The sequence below is a fragment of the Hyaena hyaena genome, unplaced genomic scaffold (genome assembly GCF_003009895.1).
Source record: "Hyaena hyaena isolate Hyena2069 unplaced genomic scaffold, ASM300989v1 scaffold_1593, whole genome shotgun sequence".
Lineage (NCBI taxonomy): Eukaryota > Metazoa > Chordata > Mammalia > Carnivora > Hyaenidae > Hyaena > Hyaena hyaena.
The window spans coordinates 166,598-190,577 of NW_024082225.1; the positions used below are offsets into that span (position 1 = coordinate 166,598).

General features: G+C 37.0%; 1 protein-coding gene across 1 annotated transcript; it reads left to right on the forward strand.

Moving 5' to 3' along the window:
- Positions 1-1,435: 1,435 nt before the first annotated feature.
- On the forward strand, positions 1,436-18,292 carry LOC120226115 (T-cell-specific guanine nucleotide triphosphate-binding protein 2-like). Its single transcript, XM_039224316.1, has 4 exons — positions 1,436-1,628; positions 14,664-14,789; positions 15,415-15,523; positions 16,623-18,292. Exon 4 carries the CDS (start codon positions 16,642-16,644, stop codon positions 17,962-17,964), a length of 1,323 nt encoding a protein of 440 aa, XP_039080247.1. The 5' UTR covers positions 1,436-1,628; positions 14,664-14,789; positions 15,415-15,523; positions 16,623-16,641; the 3' UTR covers positions 17,965-18,292.
- The last annotated feature ends 5,688 nt before the right edge of the window (positions 18,293-23,980 follow it).

Consider the following 23,980-nt stretch of genomic DNA (forward strand, 5'->3'; position numbering starts at 1 on the left):
ACGCAGGGCCCGAACTCACGAACCACGAGATCATGACCTAAGCGAAAGTCAGACGCTTAACCGACTAAGCCACCCAGGCGCCCCGTAATTCTTGTGTTCTTAACCCCCTAAGTCTTGGATCTGCAAGGCCCGTAGGAGGAGCCCTTTGACAATCATCCATAGAGCTTTCATCTAAAATCTCTCTTGCAAAGGCAGGAATATGCTTTTCTTTATGAGGTATCTGTGTTCAGAATATTGGTCTGATATGGAATATTGTGAGGCCTGGTCAATACCAGCACAACATGAGCCAGTAGTAGCGGGAGATACCAGTTTTCATTTCTCATGGCAGGAGCTATGCAATCACTGCCATTTCCTTGCTGTGACTGCCATCCAGAGAGGCCGGTGCAGCTCCCGGCACTCTCCCCAAGGAATTAGGGCACATCACCATCCCAGAACTGTAATTAAGAAGCCCACTTGAGCATTGGTGTCCAGGGTTTTGATTGAGGTTTCATAATACGGACATGAATGATCAAATCATTGGCCACTTTTGTCACATTGATTGAACTCAATCTCCACCCCAGAGGTCCAGCTGGCCCAAAGTCCCCACTTTCTATTCACTTGGTTGGCCTTTCTGGTGACCAGACACTGAATTGAAGCTATCTAGGAACCTGCCAGGAGATATCATAATAATTAGCATAACAAAGTCAACTTCTATCACTCAGGGAATTCGCTGGTTTTTGAAACTCTGTGCCAAGAACCAGGGATAAAGACCAGATATAGTCTTTTTTAAAAATGTTTATTCATTTTGAGAGAAAGAGAGACCCACACACAGAGCATGAGTGGAGAAGGGGCAGAGAGAGAGGGAGACACAGAATCTGAAGCAGGCTCCAGGCTCTGAGCTGTCAGCATAGAGCCTGATGCGAGTCTCAAACTTACAAACCATGAGACCATGACCTGAGCTGATGTTGGATGCTTAACTGACTGAACCACCCAGGTGCCACTAGATGTAGTCTTTATTGGTCTTCAATACTCTAGAGTTTGGGCTGTCCATGGTTAAGAGGGGCCATGAGTATCATGTTCCCAGGACTCAGCTTGTATTCTGTGACTCTGAATTCAGATTCTGTCTGGCCTGGTGCCTGGGGTCTGGTTAGGGTGGCTTGCTGGGGTCACTGAGAAGCCTCCTGCCTGGGGTCATGTACTCTCCTTTCATTTGTCAGACCAAAAAATACACAAACCTGGTGGCCATGTTGTCTTCAATTTCACTTCCTAGCAATGGCTGTGTTTCTCAGAAGAGGAGCCTTCAGAATTTGATTTCACTTTCTGTTCCTGGAAATTCAGGGCTAATATGATGCTGCTTCTTTACTATTGGCCAGGTTCATGAGAGGGTGGAACAGAGACCAGGGACTATTTCAGTCCTGACAGCAACTCACACACAGTTCAGACCTTTTGGGGGACAGTCAGCTCTTTAATTTCTGCAGTGATTACACCAGCACACAGGTCCTCTTCCAGTGCAAGCCCAGTCTGTGCACAAGTGTTTCTGCTGTGGCCCGCAGGGAGCACTTCAACAGGACTCAACATTTCCTGCGCTGCCAGTGGACACATTCAGAGCTCAACACTGACACCAGGAGTTTCTTTTCTTTCAGAAGCTGGTAAGCAAGAAATCACTTTGCATTGAGAACAGACCTAAAAATAAAATTATAGACCTGTAGGACTAAGTGTGGGAGAGCCTGGATGCTCAGTTTTGGGTGCTGTGGACTTGAAAGTCTGAGGAGCAGGATGTCTGATGGATGACTATAAGCCATTGAGATAATTTAACTATTTGGACATATTCAGAGGGTGTTTGGAGAACAAACTTTATTCCTGTGAACTGCAGAAGGATTGTATGAATGTCAGGCATGTCAGTATAGATAGGGGCTTTCCCCAAGAGCTTCTGCCATCAGATACCCCTCATCTCATGCTAAATACCTTTTACTGGGTGAGAATGCATACTATCTGTCCGAAAAAACTATTCATTTTTTTTTTTTTCTGATGGTCCAGTCTCAGGGAGATTATTTACTTGATGGTCAGCATCTGTGAACATGCATTTAAACTTTTGAGAGGATTCAATGTATCAAGCATGTTATTTTTTTATAAGCAGCATAATTTTCAATGGTTAGAGTGCACTTTGAAGCCATGGTTCTCAAGACCCAAATAATCAAGCCACGGGATACTCTTGAATGCTGAGAACAAATTGAGGACTGATCGGAGGGAGGGGGGGGGTGTGAGAGGAGAGATGGGCATGGAGGAGGGCACTTGTGGGGATGAGCACTGGGTGTTATATGGAAACCAACTTGACAATAAACTATTTGTAAAAAAATAAAAATAAAAAATAAACATCTCCTACAGTGAAAAAAAAAAAGACCCAAATAATCAAAATCAAAGAAGTCAAAGAAAGACCCCACTGTAGGAGTCATCTTTTGAAGCCAAGTGGCTTGCTCAGTGACCTTATGTAGTTGTGTCTCAACTTCCCCAGAAGTGTTAATCCATATGCCCCATGTATGGACCCCTGGGTGGCTCAGTCAGTTAAGCATCTGGCTCTTGAATTGCCTTGAGGTCATGATCTCATAGTTCATGGCATAAGCCCTCATCTGGCTCTACATTGGCAGCTCTCTCTCTCTCAAAATAAATACATAAACATTAAAAAAATGATGAACATCATAGTATAGACAGCTGTTGCTCAGCTAAAAGATAATCAGAGGCTATTTATTGTCAATAAAATCTTTGGCCAGAGAGTCTAAGGATCTTTGTTGGGAACCTATTGTCTTAGCAATGAATTCTGCAATATCTTTAAGAGTTAAGGAAAGGTTTTGATCAAATTGTCATGTATGTGACTTAACTAGGGAAGTTTGGAACTGGCAAAGATAACAAATCCTGAGTCATGAATGTCTGCTGGTTGGTCTTTTCTAACTCAATAATCCAAGGGAGTTGAGCAATAGATATCTCACTTTTCTCTTAGACTAAAATAAAAGTCTATTTTACATTCTGGAGGTTAACCCCTTGTGAGCAAAGGGATCAGACATACAATTGAAGGCATTATATTTCCAGGATTATGACAGAGTAAAGGAAAGGAAAAGGAGAATATTTTTCACATTTAAAGTATGAACACTTGACCTGTTGTCTTGGGTGAAAGCAGTGTACCGTGATGTTAGATGTCACTACCTTGATGTTACTTATCTTCCTCATCAATTTGCTTTAGAGGTCTCTAGCATCTGTCCAGAACCAGGTGTCAAGGAAATCCTTCTTTAGTTGTGAGATGTGTACCCAAGACTCAGCACATTTTACTTTTGTAGCAATGTCAGTGGTTGGGAACATTTGGTGTGATCTCTTTCAATGGGGTTCAAAAGCTGTATTCTTCTGATGACATTTCCAGAATACCCAGTAACCATGATCTAGAATATAACCAACAGAATACTTTGAATTGGGATCTGGGAAGGCTTCTTTAACTTATTGATGTTAGTCTTGAGTGTAAAAATATTAGAGACTTTGCCATAGTTGATCATACTAGCATGAGACAACAAGAGATCAGCAGAAAGTTTCATTCCAGTAGATTGGTCTGTCAGTGCCTAATAGGGTACTGCAAACAGTCAGCAAGTCCAAAGGCAATAAATTAGGCTAGAGAAGTCCAGTAGGTTTGGCTATTTTAAGTTTTAAGTTTGAGGATCCCATTAGATCTCTCAACCTTGCCTGATGATTAAGGGTGATGGGTCCAGTGATCATTTCAAGAAGTTTGCAAGGTTTTTGTTGAGGTTGGTATGATTTGTCCAATGAAATTGCTGCCTCAATCACTGAAAATTGTGGAAGGTATATTCCAAGTAGAAAATACATTTTATAACAGTTTCTATGCCAGTGTGAGGGTATTAGCATTGCTGCAGGGGAAAGTTTGAACCAAACTGAAAAACATACATACAATAACAAGAACATATTAATGTTCCATACTAGGTGGCACTTAAATAAAACCAGCTACAGGTGTTAAAATCCAGAAGGAATAGGTATGATATCTCTGAGGGCAAAATTTATTTTTCCCATGATTCTAGACCTGACAGTCAGACATTGCTGGCAGACTGTTTAGACAATTTTATAGAAGTCTCTCCATTAATGTCTAGTCATAGTTTGACTTATTTTAAATGCACTATGATGAGTGAAGTAATGAAAAAACAAAAACAATGGAGTCCCTGGTAAAATCCCAGGAAACCAAATTATAATTTTGCACCCCTGGTAAACTCCCAGGGACTCAGGAAAAATCAAGTAGCTATCCTGTGCTTCCCAAAGCCCTGACTGTTCAATGTACAGCCATTTGTTTACCCATCTTCTCTGATTCATAAGGAGAGTGTTGCCATGTTACCTGACATCAGAATGGCAAAAATCTCACAATGAGGGGAATTTTTTGAGCAACAGAATGGATATTATCCACATATGCCACAACCTTTATAGATTCTGTTGTTGGATGCCTTTACATAAAAGTTGGATGGGGCATTTTCCTGATACTCTTCTTCAGTCCTTTTAGTGTGAACCTCTGTTTTGATGACAGCAATTTCAGAAGATAAGAGAGTAATTACAAGTGATAACATTAAACTAGGATACATCAAATTTCCAAGAATTTCACATAATTTATAGAACATTTATATACCTATACAAATACAACATAAAATACAAGATCCTTGTTTTCTATGACGATCTCTTAAATGTTACAGAATCTTTCATAATGTATTACCAAAACTAGATCAAATGTTCAAAAAGCAAAAGCTTTGTTTTTTTTTAACAGATAGGAAACCAAATTATAATTTTGCATCAGCTTACTTTTGTATTAGAATGTATTCATTCCAATATTAGTTCTGACGATGCACAAAATTATTTTCCAAAGATTCATTATTCAGTGTTTCTACAACTTCTTTTGCCTTTTTTAAAAAGTACATCTCTAGTCCACATATTTTTTTTTTGCCAAAAGCACATTTCCTACTTTTCTTTCATTCAGAGATGTTTCCATTTTTCTTAAAAAGAAAAGCTTTAACCACATACGTTAATTACAGTTCTGAACCCTTAGAAACTTTCTAGGAAAAGCAACTAGTAAGTACTTGTTAACTATGTTTATATCAGTATTTTTTAGATTGCAAAATTATGAATACATTTCATAATTTCTGGAAATGTGTTTTTTTATAGTACAATCTTTCATTAAGGCATACCAAAAGATTTAAATGAACCTACATTTTTTCTTAAGTTTTCCTGTAATAAAGAAGTCAAAGTAAAGGAAACCAATGTTTAGCAATTAATGTTTCATTATTTTATCTTACTTGGAAATGATCTTGATATTTAATGAATTTAACAAATTATTACTTAATTTAATTTATCAAAACTTTAAGGTTGTAATTAAACAAAAATATTTTTCAAACTCTATAAAATTTTGCCTAAAATATTGATAAAATTTATGTAAACATCTATTCAATATTAGATCTGTTCTTAACAATTAGCCTTAGATTACTCACAAAATAAGTAGACACCATGAGAAGTCAGTCATTTATTCTCCCAAACTATTTTTATTTTGTTATTTTAATTTTTAAAAAATTTAATTCCAGTATAGTTAACATAGAATATTGTATTAGTTTCAAGCATGCAATATAGTGATTCAACACTTTCATACAGCACCTGGTGCTCATCACAAGAAGTTCACTCCTTAGTACCCATCCACTAACCCACCTCCTCTCTGGTAACTATCAGTTTATTCTCTATAGTATAGTATAGTCTGTTAGTTTATGTCTCTCTCCTTTTTTTTCTTTGTTCATTTGTTTTGTTTATTAAATTCCACATATGATTTAAATCACATGGTTTTTGTGTTTCTCTGACTGGCTTGGCATTATACTTTCTTGCCCCATTGATGCCTTTACAAAACGCAAGATTTCATTCTTTTTTATGGTCAAATAACATTCCATTATATATATCTTGATATATGACTATATCTTCTTTATCCATCTATTTACCAATGGACTTTTAGTCAGTTTCCGTAATTTGGCTTTTTTTTTTTTTAATATTTTTTTATTTATTTCTAGAAGAGAGAGAAAGAGAGACGGCGTGAGCAGGTGAGGGTCAGAGAGAGAGGGAGACACAGACTCCGAAATTAGCTCCAGGCTCCGAGCTGGCAGTCAGCACAGAGCCCGATGCGGGGCTCGAACCCATGAACCGCGAGATCATGACCTAAACGAAAGTCAGACGCTTAACCGACTAAGCCACCCAGGCGCCCCCGTAATTTAGCTTTTAAAAGTAATGTTACAAAAACACAGGGGTGCATGTATCTCTTTGAATTAATGTTTCTGTATTTGTTGGGTAATACCCAGTAGTGCAATTACGAGATTGTAGGATAATTCTACTTTTAACTTTTTGAGAATTTTCCATATTGTTTTCCACTGTGCCTGGGCCAGTTTGCATTCCTATCAAGAGCACACCAGGGTTCCTTTTCGTACACATCCTCTCCCCAATTTTTTCCCTTGCATTTTTAATTTTAGCCTTTCTGACATGCATGGCATAGTATTTCATTGTGGTTTTGATCTTCATTTCTCAGATGATGAGTGATATTGAGCATCTTTTCATATCTCTGTAGGACATCTGGGTTTCTTCTTTTGAGAAACAGCTGTTCATATCTTCTGCTCATTTTTTAATTGGGATATTTGTCTTTTGTGTTTTCACTTGTATTAATTCCTTACATATTTGGGTAGTAATTCTTTATCACATACATGATGTCCAAATATCTTCTTAGTTGTCTTAAAGTTTTGTTAATTGTTTTCTTTGCTGTGCACAAGTTTTTAACTTTGATGTGGTCCCAATAGTTTATTTTCCTTTTGTTTCCTTTGCCTCAGGAAACCTCTCTGGAAAATGTTGCCATGGCTGGTGTCAGAGATGTTACTCCCTGTGCACTCTTCCATGGTTTCAGGCCTCACAGTTAGGTCCTTAATCCATTTTGAGTTTAATTTGTGTATGGCGTAAGAAAATGATCCAGTTTAATTCTTGGACATGTAGCTGTCCAGATTTCCCCACATCATTTGTTAAAGAGTCTGCCTCTTGGCTACTGTATATTCCTTCCTGTTTTGTTAAATATTAATTAATGATATAATTGTGGGTTTATTCCTGGGATTTCTTTTATGTTTCACTGATCTATATGTCTACTTTTATGCCAGTATCATACAGCTTTGATTGCTACAACTATGTAATATAATTAGAAGCCTGGAATTGTGATGCTTCTAGTTTCATTTTTCTCTCTCAAGATTCCTTTTGCTATTCTGGGTCTTTTGTTCCAAACAAATTTTAAAATTATTCATTCCATTTCTGTGAAAAACTGTTGGCATGTTTGTAGATATTGCATTGAACCTATAGTTTTCTTTGGGTAATAGAGACATTTAACAATATTAGTTATTCCAAACTATCAACATGGAATGGCTTTCCATTTCCTTGCTTCACCTTGAGTTTCTTTTATCCATATTTTATAGTTTTCAGAGTACAGGTGAAGTTTATTAACTATATTATTGTTTTCACTGCAATTGTAAATGGGATTGTTTTCCTAATTTCTCTTTCTGCTACTTTATTATTAGTGTATAGTAATGCAACAAAATTCTGTACATTGTTTTTTGTATCCTGTGACTTCACTGAATTCATGTATCTGTTCTAGTAGTTTTTGGTAGAGCTTTTAGGGTTTTCTGCAAATAGTATCATGTCATATCATCTGCAAAATAATGAAATTTGTACTTCTTCAATATTTATTCACAATTGGGATGTCTTTCATTTCTTTATATTGTCTACTGTGCTGAATAAAAGTGGTGAGAGTGGACATCCTTGCCTTGTTCCTGACCTTAGGAGAAATGTTCTCTTTTTCTCTCCAATGAATATGATGTTCACTAAGAGTTTTTCATATATGGTCTTTATTATGTTGAGGTATGATCCCTTTAGACCTTCTTTGTTGAGGATTTTGATGTTATACTTTGTCAATTTTTTTACATTTATTAACATGATCACATGGGTTGATTTATCCTTTACCTTAGCGATGTGATGTGTCACATTGATTGTTTTGTGAATATTGAAGTAATCTTGCGTCCTAGAAATAAATTCCACTTGATGGTTCTCCTAATCTATTAAAAAAACATTTTGTAGCAGAGATGACATCACCTTATTTATTTACTTTAGGTAAACACAAGCAGAATAAAAATGTTAATTTTAGTGCTCATAACTCTAAAGAAAATGTTTATTTTAATTAAACCAACAGCCTTAACATATCTTCAATATTGAATATTATTCCAGATTATATGAACTTAAAAAAAACACTTAGGTAAACTTGTTGGGATGAGCCACTGAGTGTTATATGTAAACAACTTGACAATAAGCTATTAAAAAAATAAATAAAACATTTAGGTAAGTTTCTATCTTTCTAAGAATTTTAGAGTGCTCAATCCTTACAAGTGCTTGCTTCAAATCAACTAAATAGAGCTCTATTACAACAAAACCCTCAGGAGGTAGAAAAGTATCACACATTTTATTACATATATATAGAAACACACTATGTTGAGTAACAGTAGCAAGAGTGGACATCCCTGTCATGTTTCTGGCCTTAGGGGGAAACTCTGTTTTTCCCCATAGAGGATGATATTAGCAGTGGGTCTTTCATATATGGCTTTTATGATCTTGAGGTATAATCTTTCTATTCCCACTTTTTAAAGGATTTTTATTAAGAAGGTGTGCTGTATTTTGTCAAATACTTTCTCTCCATCTTTGAGAGGGTCATGTGGTTCTTGTCCTTTCTTTTATTACTGTGATATATTACTTTGTTTCTTTTGTGGATATCGAACTGGCCCTGTATCCAAAGTGTAAACCCCACTTGATCTTGGTGAATAAGTCTTTTAATGTATAGTTGGATCTGTTTGGCTCATATCTTGTTGGGTATTTTTGCTTCCGTGTTCAGGAAAATTGGTCTGTAGTTATCCTTTTTAGTGGGGTCTTTGTCTGGTTTTGGAGTCAAGGTAATGCTGGCTTCAAAGAATGAGTTTGGAAGTTTTCCTTCCATCTCTACTTTTTGGAACAGCTTCAAAAGAATAGGTGTTAACTCTTCCTTAAATGTTTGGTAGAATTCTTCTGGAAAGCCATCTAGCTCTGGACTCTTGTTTTTGGGAGATTACTAATTTGACTTCTTTACTGGTTATAAGTCTGTTCAGATTTTCTATTTCTTTTTGTTTTAGATTTGGGAGTTTATGTTTCTAGGAATTTGTCCACTTCATTCATATTCCCCATTTTATTGGTGTATAATTGTTTATAATATTCTCTTATTATTGTTTGTATTTCTGCAATGTTGGTCATAATATCTCTTTCATTTTTTATTTTATTTATTTGGGTCCTTTCTTTTTTATTTTTGATCACACTGGCTAGGGGTTTATCAATTTTGTTAATTTGTTCAAAGAATCAGTTTCTGGCTTTTCACTGATCTGTTCTACTCTTTGTGGTTGTTGTTGGTTGGTTGGTTTTTGTTTGTTTTTTGTTGCTTTGGTTTGGTTTGGTTTAGATAGCATTGATTTCTACTTTAATCTTTATCATTTCCTTTCTTCTGCTAGGTTTGAGTTTTATTTGCTGTTCTTTTTCCCACTCTTTAAGGTGTAAGTTTAGGTTGTGTTTCTGAGAACTTTCTGGATTTCTATATACTTCCCTATTTATAACCACCTTTGATGTGTCCCAGAGGAGAGTTTTGATTACTGATTCAACTTCTTTACTGGTTATGGGTCTGTTCAAGTTTTTTATTTCTTCCTGTTTGAGTTTTCATAGTTTATATGTTTCTAGGAATTGGTCCATTTTTTTTTCCAGATTGCTCAATTTGTTGGCATATAAATGCTCATAATATTCTCTTATTATTTTTTGTATTTCTGTGGTGTTGGTTGTGATCTCCCCTCTTTCACTTGTGATTTTATTTATTTGAATCCTTTCCTTTTTCTTGTTGATCAATCCGGTTTATCAACTTTGTGAATTCTTCCAAAGAGGCAGCTCCTGATTTCCTTGATCTGTTCTACTTTTTAAAAATGTCTATATCATTGATTTCTGCTCTAATCATTGTTAATTCCCATCTTCTGTTTGTTTTTGGCTTTATTTGCTGTTATTTTCCCAGCTCTTTAAGGTATAAGGTAGGTTGTGTATTTGAGGTCTTTCTTCCTTCTTTAAGAAGGTCTGGATTGCTATATCCTTCACTATTATGCCTTTACTGCATCTCAGATGGTTTGGACTATCATGTTTTTATTTTCATTGGCTTCCATGTGTTTTTTAATTTCCTCTTTATTTTCTTTCTTAACCATTCATTCATTAGTAGGATGTTCTTTAATCTACATGTGTTTATGGTCTTTACAAACTTTTTCTTGTGGTTGATTTCTGGTTTCATAGCATTGTGGTCTGAAAATATGCAAGGTATGATCTCGATCCTTTTTGTACTTGTTGAGGGCTGATATGTGATATGTGATGCATTCTGGAGAATGTTCCATGTGCACTCGAGAAGAATGTGTATTTTGCTGCTTTAGGTTGAAATGTTTTTAATATATCTATTAAGGCCATCTGGTCCAGTGTGTCATTCAAAGCCATTGTTTCCTTATTGATTTTCTATCCATTGCTTTAAGTGGGGAGTTGAAGTCCCCTACTATTATGGTATTATTATCAATGGGTTTCTTTATGTTTGTGATTAATTGATTTATATATTTGGGTATTCCATGTGGGGCCATAAATATTTACAACTGTTAGATCTTCTTGGTGGGTAGATCCCTTAATTATGATATAATCCCCTTCTTCATGTCTTGTTACAATCTTTGTTTTAAAATCTAGTTTGTCTATATAAGTGTGACCACCCAGCCTTCCTTTGATAACACTTAGTGTGATAGATGGTTCTCCATCTCCTAACTTTCAATCTGCATGCGTTTTTAAGTCTTTAGAGGAGATTTTTAAGATTTGTGTTTATCCCTGGAATTTATCTTAAGGAAACTGTTCCAGAGTTTAGGCACAGCACCCATTTCTTGGCAGTATAATACTACATTTTTTGCAGTATAATAGACCTCTTTCCCTTTTCTCCCTTTACCTTCCAGCTATTTTGGGTGTGTTTATATTTTGAAGACAAGATAAGATGTGTAGCTTTAGAGAGAAGAGAAAAGATGCAGATTCCTCCAATAACTATTTCGGTTTCCTAAGATAAATAACTCACAAGCCCTTCAAGATAAGCAGGGGAAATTGGGGGGCTGGCAAAGGAATAATTGAACTTTGAATTGACTCTACAGCTGACTTCTGTTTATGGTTTCTGTCAAGGCATTTCAAACAAAGTATAACTTAGAGTGAGTATTCAAATAAAGGAGGATAGTAGAAAGCAAATAAGAATGACATCAGTCCTGTAGTCTTCTGTACTAGGTATTTCTTTTGTTGTTTTTTTCCGTTTCTTTTTTTACCAGCTTTTTGCAATGACACTTTCAGTGAAGTGAGTTTTGGAATTTTGACGCTTTGCTTTTAAGTGCACTTCTTAAATGATCTTATTTAGTTGTATGTTCCCTATAAAGGCCACTGTAATTCTATGTTGTAATTCCCCTGAGGGCTGGCAGCAGTTTGGAAGGACCCTAGCCATAAATGGAGTTAAACACTTCTGTCCAACCATATCTAGTTGCAAATAAGAGGCAACTCACACGTGTGTGTGTGTGTGTGTGTGGCCTTATTTTGTGATGCCCAACCTGAAAGTTACCAAGCCAACTTATTTGAGACACAAAACAAGCTTGTAGATTTTTATGGCTTCCAGAACCAAAATTCTTTTTTTTAAGTTTTTGCTTATATTCTAGTTATTTAAAAAACAGTGTAGTATTAGTGTACAATTTAGTGATTCAAAACTTGCATACAATACCCATTGCTCTTCACAAATGCACTCCTTAATCCCCATCCCTTTACCCACCTCCCCTCTGGTAACCATAAGTTTGTTCTCTATAGTTAGGAGTCTTTACTTGGTCTGCCTCTCTTTTTTGTCCCTGTGATCATTTGTTTTGTTTCTTAAGTTCTACAAATGATTGAAATCATATGGTATGTTTCTATATCTGACTGACCTATTTCTTGTAGCATAATACTCTCTATATCCCCATCCATGTCATTGCAAATGACATTGCAAGGGCTCTTTCCATAATTTGGCAATTATAGATAATGCTGCTATAAACATTGAGGTGAATGTATCCTTTGGAATTCAGATTTTTTAATTCCTTGAGTAATTAGCTAACACTGCCATTGCTGGATCATAGGGTAGTTCTTTTTTTTAACTTTGTGAGTAACCTCCATATTGTTTTCTAGAGTGTCTACACCAGTTTTCATTCTCACCAACAGAGTAAGAGGCAGAACCATAGATCTTAGAAATAACATACACAATGTGCTGGAGGTAAACCACTTAACATTTTAGAGTTTAAAGGATCTCATTTATTTTTGTTTGCTTATTTATTAATTTGTTTATTTACTACTTTACTTTAAGAGAATCCTTTACCACATGTACTTATTAACAGAAAACAACAGTACTGAGTTATTGAATTATAAACATAGCCAGTAGCCAAATAACTAGGGATTAGGGCAAGGATTGAAATAACAGACTTTAAAGAATGGAGACTGCAGACTGATTTCACATACATGGAGATCTGTAGCTACAACCAACAGTTCCCAACTTGGAATATAAGTTCAGACCAAAAAGGCAAGGGTTTAGAAGTTTACTGTGGACTATTCAATAAAATGCCCTCTACTCCTCACCATCAATTTCCATCATGGAATGGACTAAACCAGCAGATTCCATTAATAGAGACAGCAGATAAGAAATAGGTAACAGACAGAAAACAGTGGTAAATGGAGACTGTGGACTGTAAATTGGGGAAGAGATTCCAATGTGGACTTGTGGACTGAACCAAAGGCTAAGAACTGGTGCTCTGTCAGAACCTTCTGTAAGTGACATAGTGATCCTTCATCTGGGCTGGAAATCTCATTTGATCGAGCTATAATGCAAAAAAATAAAAAAATAAAAATACAAAACAAAACAAAAACCCAGAACTCAAACCAAGATAGTGTTACCAATGGTCCTTGAAAGAGATGAGAAAATCAGTGAACTTGAAAGAATTCATGGACTCCACACCTATGTTTCTCGTTGTCCACAAACCCAGTCAGAAGTTTGCTTTGGATCTAGACACTGTCGCCAAATCTATTGAAAAAAAATTCAACTAAGCAAATTCTAAAGACCTCATTAGGTCTTTATTAAATGATTTTGAATTGGGCAGTATGCCATAAGCAAATAGAAAGGAGTTCCATTATACTGCAGAAATGGAAAGTTGAAAAAAAAATTTTTAAGGTTAATTTATTTTTGAGAGAAGAAGGAAGAGAGAGAGAGAGAGAGAGAGAGAAGCTATTAGTAGGGAGGGGAAGGGCAGAGAGAGAGGGAGGCACAGAATTTGAAGCAGGCTCCAGGCTCTGAGCCATCAGCACAGAGCCTGATGCAGGGCTCAAACCCAGAAACTGGGAGATCATGAGCTGAGCCAGGACCTCATGACTCAAGCCGAATTTGGACCCTTAACTCACTGAGCCACCCAGGCGCCCCAGAAATGAAAAGATTTTTAAGAGAAGAGAGAAAACAGAAAAACAATTATTTGCAAAGAAACCATCGTCATAGGCAAGATTGCCTCTCTAAGGGGATAGAAGGGGATTTTTCAGTACAGTTTTCAGTGCTGACCAGGAAATTGCCCTGTTAACTTGTGAACGATTACATTACCAGGGATTGAAACTGCTGTTAAATATTAAGGCTTGGTTTGCTTCTTTGGGGCTTAGACTTAAGTGGCTCTACTATGGCCCTGTGGCTTTCATTTTAACACAACACTCCATCGAAATATGAATCTTATATATTTATACTGACTTCATTTTGAGTCCTAGTCACACCTCTCCCTACCAATTGTGTGTTCCGTCTTTGCTTCATCAGGCAGAGATCTGCCCTTGGATGAGGGCCCTCACCTTGAATCCTTTGCTAATAGTGGGTTTTCTTTCATCTATCTCTCAACTTCATCATTTACTTGATTTTTTTCTTCAAGCTCCATTTTTTCTATCTCTTTTAAAATATATTTTATTTAAAATTTGGTTAGTTAACATACAATGTAATATTGGTTTCAGGAATAGGATTCAGTGATTCAACACTTACATACAACACCTAGTGCTCATCACAAGTGCCATCCTTAGTACCCATCACTCATCTAGCCTACCCCCCCCACCTCCCTCCATAAGCCCTCAGTTTTTTCTCTATCATTAAGAGCCTATTGTGGTTTGTTTCCCTCTATCTCTTTTTTCTTCCCATATGTTCATTTGCTTATTTGGGTTTTTTTTAATGTTTATTTATTTTTAAGAGAGAGATGGACATGGATATTTGGACTCTTTCCATAGTTTGCTATTGTTGATAATTCTTCTACAAACTTTGGAGTGCATGTACCTCTTTGAATATTTATTTTTTATATTTTGTGTAAATACTTAATTTGAAAGTGGAAATGATTATAATGTCCTTGAAGTGTTGTTAAGAGGATAAGATGAGAAATATGTGTACAGAGGCACATCTAAAGTTTATTAGCATGGATTTCTCACATTCTTTTCCATTTATTCTTCAACTGCAGAAGACACACTTTTAGGTTGGAATACAAGCTCCTACGGATATCATAAAAAATACTCTACCCCTGCTACCCCTGCATTGCTGTTGCAACAGAATATACTAGAAAACAGAACTTCACATACAACATCAGGTGAGGTTTGGAACCTTAACAATAGGGCATGCCTTTTGTGTTGTTGAAATGTGATCAACACAGAGAATTTTGCTATCCACATCTGTTTGCCCTCACGACTCTGTCATTTAGTTCCCTTTTACTACATTTGTTCTTTGCCTCAATCAAGGATTGCCTCACCCTCCTGTGTATTTTTCCCCACATCCTTTGAGAATGCACAGGCATGAGACCACACCTGATAGCGTTAACTCTCACCTCAATGGCTCCTCCTTGAGACCTGGTTTGTAACATCTTCCACATTCAGTATTGCTCATTCTGCTTTGTGTGCTGCTTACTTCCCAAAGGGGTGGTGGGGTGATTTGTTCTCCACACAGCGAGGGGTTGACCTTGTACATGCCACACACTTAAGATTTCCATTCTTATGCATGTGACGAATATTCCTGCTGGGCAGTCAGAAGTTTTGGTGTCATCCTTTTTTAGTTGCTTAATAGCTGTCCCTTTCACCCTAGACAAGCTAGATTTCCACACTCCTCTCTTCTAAGAAGTATGTTTGCACTCCTCATTCGTATGTATACCAGTCTGTAGTTGGTGCACTTGCTCTGAATAATTTCCTCCCAAATTTGTTTTTGCCATCTTCTGTCCTCAGCTCCAGGCTGTGGCTCCCAGGAAGCCCCTGGAGAATGTGTCTGAGCCCTAACATTTAACCAAAGGACACCTCTGCAACACCACTGCCCAGACATCAGTGATGACCTAAGGTGACTTCTTTCCTGATCTAAATCTTCTGCTCTCAATCTCTGGGGGGGACAGTATACATATCTTTCACATTACCTTTAGTGCCGTGTATATGATTTCCTCTGATACCATATCTCCAAGTATAAGTCTCCAGTGATCACATAGGTCCGGGACTCCAGATCCAGCTCAGTTTAATTGGCATTAGAGAAGGTGGCAGAGAGACTTCTTTGTCATGGCTGACCTACATCCCATTCAGCTCCTGCTTCACTCCTTGCTACCATCATCTTTTCCATCAATGACACTCTATTGCAGTCAGTCTCCCAGTTCTCTCCTTGACTTGATTTCTGTCCTCTCTTCTACAAAGGCATGAAGAAGATGAAGGTTGGGGTCTCAGAACAATTGGGATGGTTCAAAGTAAGCCCCAGGTGGATAATTCAACATGGTTTTTTAGAACATGGGAATCCATACCACATACTATTTATGTTCCAGGAAAATCAGAGAGTGCTTTCAACTCCTTGTTTCATGAGTCACCATACCTTCTCGGTAAAAAACAAAACAAAAGAAAACAAAAAACACATTTGTAATCATTACAAGTTTCTATTTCCTAATGAAGATATAGAGTATATTTTCTGAGAAGTAAGGATGCGCTAATCCTTATTTAGCTGCCTTATATGAAAACCAAGGTCTATTACATGGTGATATTCGAGGTTATAAGAGGTGGGTTTTCTGGAGGGTCTTACAGCACAGTGAGAAAGGTATGGGGGCAAATCTGGTGAAGTCTTATTAGATTTAACATCATGAAAAAGTATTATTTTCATTACATTACACTTAAAGAAAGATGAGGTGAAACAAATAAAGAATAATGTGGGAAGGAAAGGTCAAATAGAAGAATCAGGCTTTGAAATTAGTCTGGAAAATGAAAAGAGTATTAAAGAAAAAGGATTTTTCAAGATAAGAAAAGAGCCTGAACAAGGGCAAACTTTACATCCAGGTGGACAGAGAAGGGCTCCTGGATGCAATGTGGTGGCCAGCACTGAGGTTCTCCCTGCCCATAATAGTACACCCCAAGTCACCTCTTGTTGTACTAACTCTTTTACTTTCCCTCCTCTCTCCTTCCTCTAGTGCCCTCTACTGTTCAGCAATGGGTCAGTCCTCCTCTATTACACCCTCTCCTAAAAACTGTGGTGATTTGGCCTCCAGCTTTGACAAGTTTTTTAAGGAATTCAAGACAGAAAGCAAAATCCTCTCTCAGGAAACCATCACATCGATTCAATCACACCTAAAGGAAGGCGACCTTCAGAGAGCAGTTTCTGCAATTAATGATGCATTGAGAGATATTGACAATGCTCCACTGAGCATTGCTGTGACTGGGGAGTCTGGGACAGGGAAGTCCAGCTTCATCAATGCCTTGCGGGGAGTGGGGCATGAGGATGAATTGGCTGCCCCCACTGGGGCAGTGGAGACAACCTTGAACAGAATTTCATACAGACACCCAAAGTTTCCCAATGTGACATTATGGGATCTGCCTGGCATGATGTCTATTAACTTAAAGCCACAGAAGTATCTGAAACAAATGAAATTTGGTGAGTATGACTTCTTTATTATCATCTCTTCTACACGCTTCACAATCAATGATGAGCATCTGGCTATGGCAATTAAAAAAATGAAGAAAAATTTCTACTTTGTCCGAACTAAAGTGGACAGCGATTTACATAATCTAAAACTGAGTAAACCCACCACATTCAATGAGCATGAAATCCTGCAAAAGATCCGCAATGACTGTGTGACACAGCTGCAGAATGCCAATATGGGTACAACTCAGGTCTTCTTGATCTCCAACTTTGATTTGTCGAGCTATGATTTCCAAAGCCTAGAGACTACCCTTCTGAGGGAGCTCCCAGCCCACAAGCGCCATATCTTCATGCAATATATGCCCAATGTCACTGAGGCTGCTATTGACAAGAAGAAGGATTCTCTGAAACAGAAGGTATGGCTGGAGGCCCTGAAGGCTGGAGCATCAGCCACCATCCCTTTAGTGGGCTTGATCAATGATAAAGACATGGAAAAGCTGGAGGAAACTTTAACCCTCTATAGGTCTTACTTTGGGCTGGATGATGCATCCTTGAAAACTGTGGCCAAGGACTTGAATGTGTCAGTGGAGAAACTCAAAGCAAACCTTGTGTCTCCCCATTTGCTGTCAATTGAGAAGGATGATGAATCCTTAGGGGGCAAACTGTTGAGATATGTGGAAATATTCTGTGCTGTTAGCGGAGGATTTATTGCCACTGGTATTTATTTTAAAAAGAGTTTCTACTTGCAAAATTATTTCCTTGAGACTGTAGCAAGTGATGCAAAAATTCTTCTTAAAAAAGAAATTTTTAAGGACTTGGAGGACTCTGGGAAAGCCTATCTACATCAGTATGTTGGGGATGAAAATGGGAAAAGTGAGGCAGCCATCTCCTGAATTATTATCAGTGTTGGTATGACACTTGTGCCTAAAAAGTTGACTTAGTGCCTCCCTGAAGCAATCCTGATCCATTGCCCTCAGGGAGTTCACAGACATTTCCATAACTCATTCTTGAACCAACTACCAACTTAATGACTATTATTTGATAGTGTGAGAAACCAGCTCTCAAGAATCCTTCTTTTACATGATCCTTCTTGGGAAAATGAAGGGCAAGAATCTGAAATTTTCTGTTTAGCAGAAAGAATAACTCTTTTTGTGGTGGTTACTTCATATTCAGCCCTGGTCTTTCTATTGACATAGTTTAAAAAAATAGCTGTGCACACAGTAGGTCCTTGTAAATGATTTTTTAAAATAAATGCATATAGAGGAGTCTGGGTGCTCAGTCAGTTAAGCTTCTGACTCTTGATTTTGGTTCAGGCCATGATCTCATGGTCATGAGATTGAGCCTGGTATCAGGCTCCATGCTGAGTGTAGATACTGCTTAAGATTATTTCTCCCTCTCTTTGCCTCATCTCTGTTCACCTGTATCTCTCTCCAAAAAATTAAATATTTTTTTAAAAAATGAAAATATTTTTTCTAAAATAAATAGATGATAAATAGATAGATAGATGCATACATACTCTATTTTGGTGTTTCTGACATTCTGTTATGAATGCATAAATTCTAATTGTTAAATATTATAAATGTTGACTAAAATCCTCCTTTCTAGGATTTTATTTAATTTATTTAAAAGCATAAAACATAATGAGCTGAACATGTGTCACAGCAATGAAAAAGGAACATTAGCTAAGGGAAACTTTTATCTGAGGTACTCTGTGAGAGGGATAAATGCTTAAGATGGGAACATAGTCCAAGTGTTTGCATACTGCAGGTCTAGATGCTCCTTGATTGTTAACATATATCTTTTGCCTGAATTTGAGAGGTTAGGAAATAAAAGACAAGATGATTGTGATAAAGGTAAGTAGAAATAATTTTTTAACCTATATGGTCCTTAAACATATCTAATTTCTCATTCTAGTAAGGGAAATGCTAATTAGAAATGGCATCTACACTAAGATATCAGTTAACCCCTATTAGACTATTAGGAGAAATTGCAAAGTTTGACATTCTGTGGGTGAAAGTGAAGAAAAATAGCTGCTGTCACACAATGTTAGTGAGTCCACAAAATGTTATGCCTACAATTTGGCAAATTAGGCCATCTTTAGGAAAATTATACACACATTACACTTTGCCCTAGTGATCCCACCTTGATGAGTCTGGGTCATAAAAACTGAGAATAGACTGGTGATTAGCAGAGGTTAGAAAGTGGGGTAAATGTATAATGCTGGTGAAAGAGTACATGCTTTCAGTTACAAGATGAATGTGTAAGTTAAAAATACTGTGTAGTCATGAAACGATGCTCAGCATCCCTCCTCATCAGGGAAATACAAATCAAAACCACACTGAGATACCACCTCACACCAGTCAGAGTGGCTAAAATGAGCAAATCAGAGAACTCGAGATGCTGGCGAGGATGTGGAGAAACGGGCACCCTCCTACACTGTTGGTGGGAATGTAAACTGGTACAGCCCCTCTGGAAAACAGTGTGGAGGTTCCTCAGGAAACTAACAATAGAACTCCCCTATGACCCAGCAATAGCACTGCTAGGAATTTACCCAAGGGATACAGAAATGCTGAGGCATAGGAGCACATGTACCCCAATGTTCATAGCAGCACTCTCCACAATAGCTAAAACATGGAAAGAGCCTAAGTGTCCATCAACAGATGAATGGATCAAGAAGATGTGGTTTATCTATACCATGGAATACTACATGGCAATGAGAAACAATGAAATCTGGCCATGTGTAGCAACATGGATGGACCTTGAGGGTGTTATGCTGAGCGAAATAAGTCAGGCAGAGAAGGACAAATATCATATGTTTGCACGTATAGGAGGATTAGGAGGAACTTGACGGAGGAACAAGGGGGAGAAGAAGGGCGGAAATGGTGGGGGAAAGGGAGAGAGGCAAACCATGAGAGACTCTTGAATGCTGACAAAAACTGAGGACTGATGGATGTGGGGGGGAGGGGGGGATGGGCATGGAGGAGGGCACTTTGGGGATGAGCACTGAGTGTTATGTGGAAACTAATTTGACAATAAACTATTTGTAAAAAAATAATAATAAAATAAAATAAAATAAAATGTTATTTAAAAAAATACTGTGTAGTAATGCTATACAATAATAATATTTGAAATTTGCTGAGAGTAGATCCTAAGCCTGGTCACCACACACATGCACAAAAGGTAAATATGTGAGGTGATGAGTGTATTAATTAACTTGATTGTGGTAATCATGTCACAAAATGTACAAATATATCAAATCATCACATTGTATACATTAAAGATGTATGGGTTTATTTGTCAATTTTATCTAAATAAAGCTGTGGGTCAAAGGAACAAAAAATCTGGAATATTACTAAAAGATATATACTTAGAATTATTAACAGCAGCACAATTTGAGATGATAATACATGAAATTCAAATATTCTTCAATAGAAAATGTTACAGCCACAAAATAGATGACTTGACAACTACACAAAGAAATGAGTAATATCCTATGTATTGCTATGCTGTCACCTCCAGGATATATTGTTCAATGCAAAAAGTAAGATGGAGAAGTATGTGTATAATGTTACTGATGATCTAAGACAGTTTAAAATATGAATATATATTTACACATACTCTTCAATTAAATATGAGAAAAGTTTGGAAATAAAATTTAATTATGTATAGAAGAAGTGATGGTCCTGGGTGGAGAGGCAGTGGTAAGGGCAAGATTTTACTTAATGCAAATTAATTTAGTTTAGGACACGCAAATGTTTTACAAAGATATATAATGCTACACTTAAATAAAAAAACCCAACATTTATAGAAACACAAAGTGAATCAAAACAAATTAATCTAAGTTTCTTGTTGGTATAATAAAGCAGAATTATTTTAAGATTTTATTTATTCATTTTTAAATTAAATAATTCCGCTATAATTAATATAATCTATTATATTAGTTTTGGTGTACAGTGTGAGGATTCAATGTCCTAGACTCTGGGTCTGGAGTTCTCACTTTTCCAGCGAGAGAGTGGATGTAGAATTAAAATGTGAGAAAGGCTAATGTCTGGGAGGAGACAAGAGCCCCAAGTAAGGGTCCTTGCTTTGTTCTTATTAGGATCAGAAGGCTTACAAACATTATGGACATGCAGAAAGAGACAATGAAACAGTGAATGTTAACTCATGTGTGTGAGGGAAAGGGGGTTTCAAAGATATCTGATGTTAAGGGTTTAGGTCTAATACAAAACAAAAACCGAGCCGGGCAGATGGCTGCTTATGGCAGGTGTGAGGCACCACATATGTTTATCTTGGCTTGTCTAGGGGTAAGACATATAGAGCATGCTACCTCAGGGTCAACAAGCCACTTTTCTTGTGCTAATAAGCTCTGCTCAGGACAACTTCTCCCTACTCCAGTGTATAGCCCTGTTTACCTGTTTAGCTATTCTGGTCCTTCCCTCCTGTGAAAGAAGCTCTCTGCTTTTGTGCTATGTTGGGGCGCTTCTGCCCTGATTACCACTCTTGAATGATTTCATCCTAAACCTTGTTAACCCATGTTAACCCATTGGTGCCAACTCAGAGAATTCCTAAGCTTATTCCCCACAATTCAACACTTCTGATCATTACTCAGTGCTTGTCACAGTAAGTGTTCTCTTATTCCCCATCACCTTTTTCACTCATCCACCCACCTCTTCTCTGGTGACTATCTGTTTGTTCTCTATAGTTAACAGTTTTTTGTTTGGCTCTCTCTCTCTCTCTCTTTTTTCCCCTATGATCATTTGTTTTGATTCTTAAATTCCACATGAGTGAAATCATATATTTGTCTTTCTACGACTGACTTATTCCTGTCTTGTTAATTTTAGCCATTCTGAATGGTGTATGGTGATATCTCATTGTAGTTTTGATTTGCATTTTCCTGATAATGAGTGATGGTGAGCATCTTTTCATATTTCTGTGTAATATTCCATTTTATATATACAGCAAATCTTCTTTGTCCATTCATCTTTGGATAGATACCTGAGCAGCTTCCATATATTGGCTTTTATAAATAATGACACAATAAAATAAGTGTGCATAAATCTTTTTGAATTAGAGTTTTCATTTTGTTTGGGTAAATACTTAGTAATGGAGCTATGGGATTGTATAATAATTCTTTTTTCTTAATGTTTTATTTATTTTGAGAGAGACAGAGAGTGTGAGCAGAGGAGGGGCAGAGAGGGTGAGAGAGAGAGAATCCCAAACAGGTTCCATGCTCAGTGTGGAGTCCAACGCAGAGCTTGATCTCACAGTCTGTGAGATCATGACCTGACCAACCAAAATCAAGAGTCGATTCCTTAACCAACAGAGCCACCTGGGCACCCCTGGATTGTATAATAATTCTGGGTACAATTTTTTAAGAACCTCCATACTGTGTTCCAGAGTAGCTGCACCAGCTTGCATTCCCACCATCTGTGTAAGAGTGTTCATTTCCTCCACATCCTCACCAACACTTGTTTGCTGTGTTTTTTATTTTAGCTCTTCTGAAAGGTGTGGGGTGATATCTACTTGTGGTTTTGATTACATTTCCTGATAATGAGTGATGTTGAGCATCTTTTCATGTGTCTGTTGGCTATCTGTATGTCTTCTTTGGAAAAATGTCTGTTCAAGTCTTCTGGTCATTTTTAAATTGTATTATTTGGGGTTTTATTTTGGTGATGAATTGAATCAGTTCCTTTTGTGTTCAGATATTATCACCTCATTGGATATGTCATTCGCAAATATCTTTAATACAGTAGATCATCTTTTTGTTTTGTTATTGTTTCCTTCAATGTAAAACTCTTTTTATTTTGATGTGGTTCCAATAGTTTATTTTTGCTTTCGATTCCCCTACCTCAGGAGCATATCTAGAAAAGTGTTGCTATGGCTAATGTCAGAAACATTACTGACTGTGATGTCTTCTAGGATATTTACGGTTTCAGGTCTCACATTTAGGTCTTTAATCCATTTTGGATTTACCTTTGTGTATTCCATAAATGGTCCAGTTTCATTCTTTTGCATGTTGTTATCCAGATTTCCCAGAACCATTGGTTGAAGAGATTGTCTTTCTCCCATTATATAAATTAACTGAAGATATAATTTTGGGTTTCTTTCTGGGCTATCTATTTTGTTCTATTGATCTTGTTTCTATTTTTGTGCCAGTACCATATTGTTTTGATTACTATACTTTCTAGTATATCTTAAAACCTGGAACTATGATATTTTCTTCTCTGTTCATTTTTTTTTTCACATTTGCTTTGGCTCTTCAGGGTCTTTTGTGGTTTAGGATTTTAGGATTATTTTAGATTTTTTTTTAAGAATTGTTTGTTGGAGGGTACCTGTGTGGCTCAGTTGTTTGGGCATTTGACTTCAGCTCAAGTCATGATCTCACAACTTGTGAGTTCGAGCCCGCATCAGGCTCTGTGCTGACAGCTCAGAGCCTGGAGCCTGTCTCTCTTTCTCTCTGCCCCATCCTCACTCACATTCTGTCTCTCTCTCTCTCTCTCAAAAATAAACAAATATTTAAAAAATTTAGAATTATTTGTTGGGATTTGGAATGGTCTTGCTTTGAATCTGTAGATTGCTTTGGGTAGTATCATTGTTTTAATTTTATAAAAATTTTCCAATCTATGAGGGGGGTATATCTTTCCATTTGTGTCATCTTCAATTTCTTTCATTGGTATTTTAAGTTTTCACATTATAAATCTTTAGCCTCCTTGGTTAAGCTTATTTATAGTTATTTTATTGTTTTTGGTGTAATGTAAATGGGATTTTTCCCCTAATTTCTCTTTCTGCTACTTTATTATCAGTGTATAGAAATGGGACAGCTTTCTGTATATTAATTTTGTATCTTGTGGCTTTACTGAATTAACAACCAGCTTCAGTAGATTTGGGTGGACTCTTTGGGTTGCTTTT

Bases quoted from the DNA above. Each gene is read 5' to 3' on its own strand.
- LOC120226115 (XM_039224316.1), top strand. From the start codon at position 16,642: ATGGGTCAGTCCTCCTCTATTACACCCTCTCCTAAAAACTGTGGTGAT.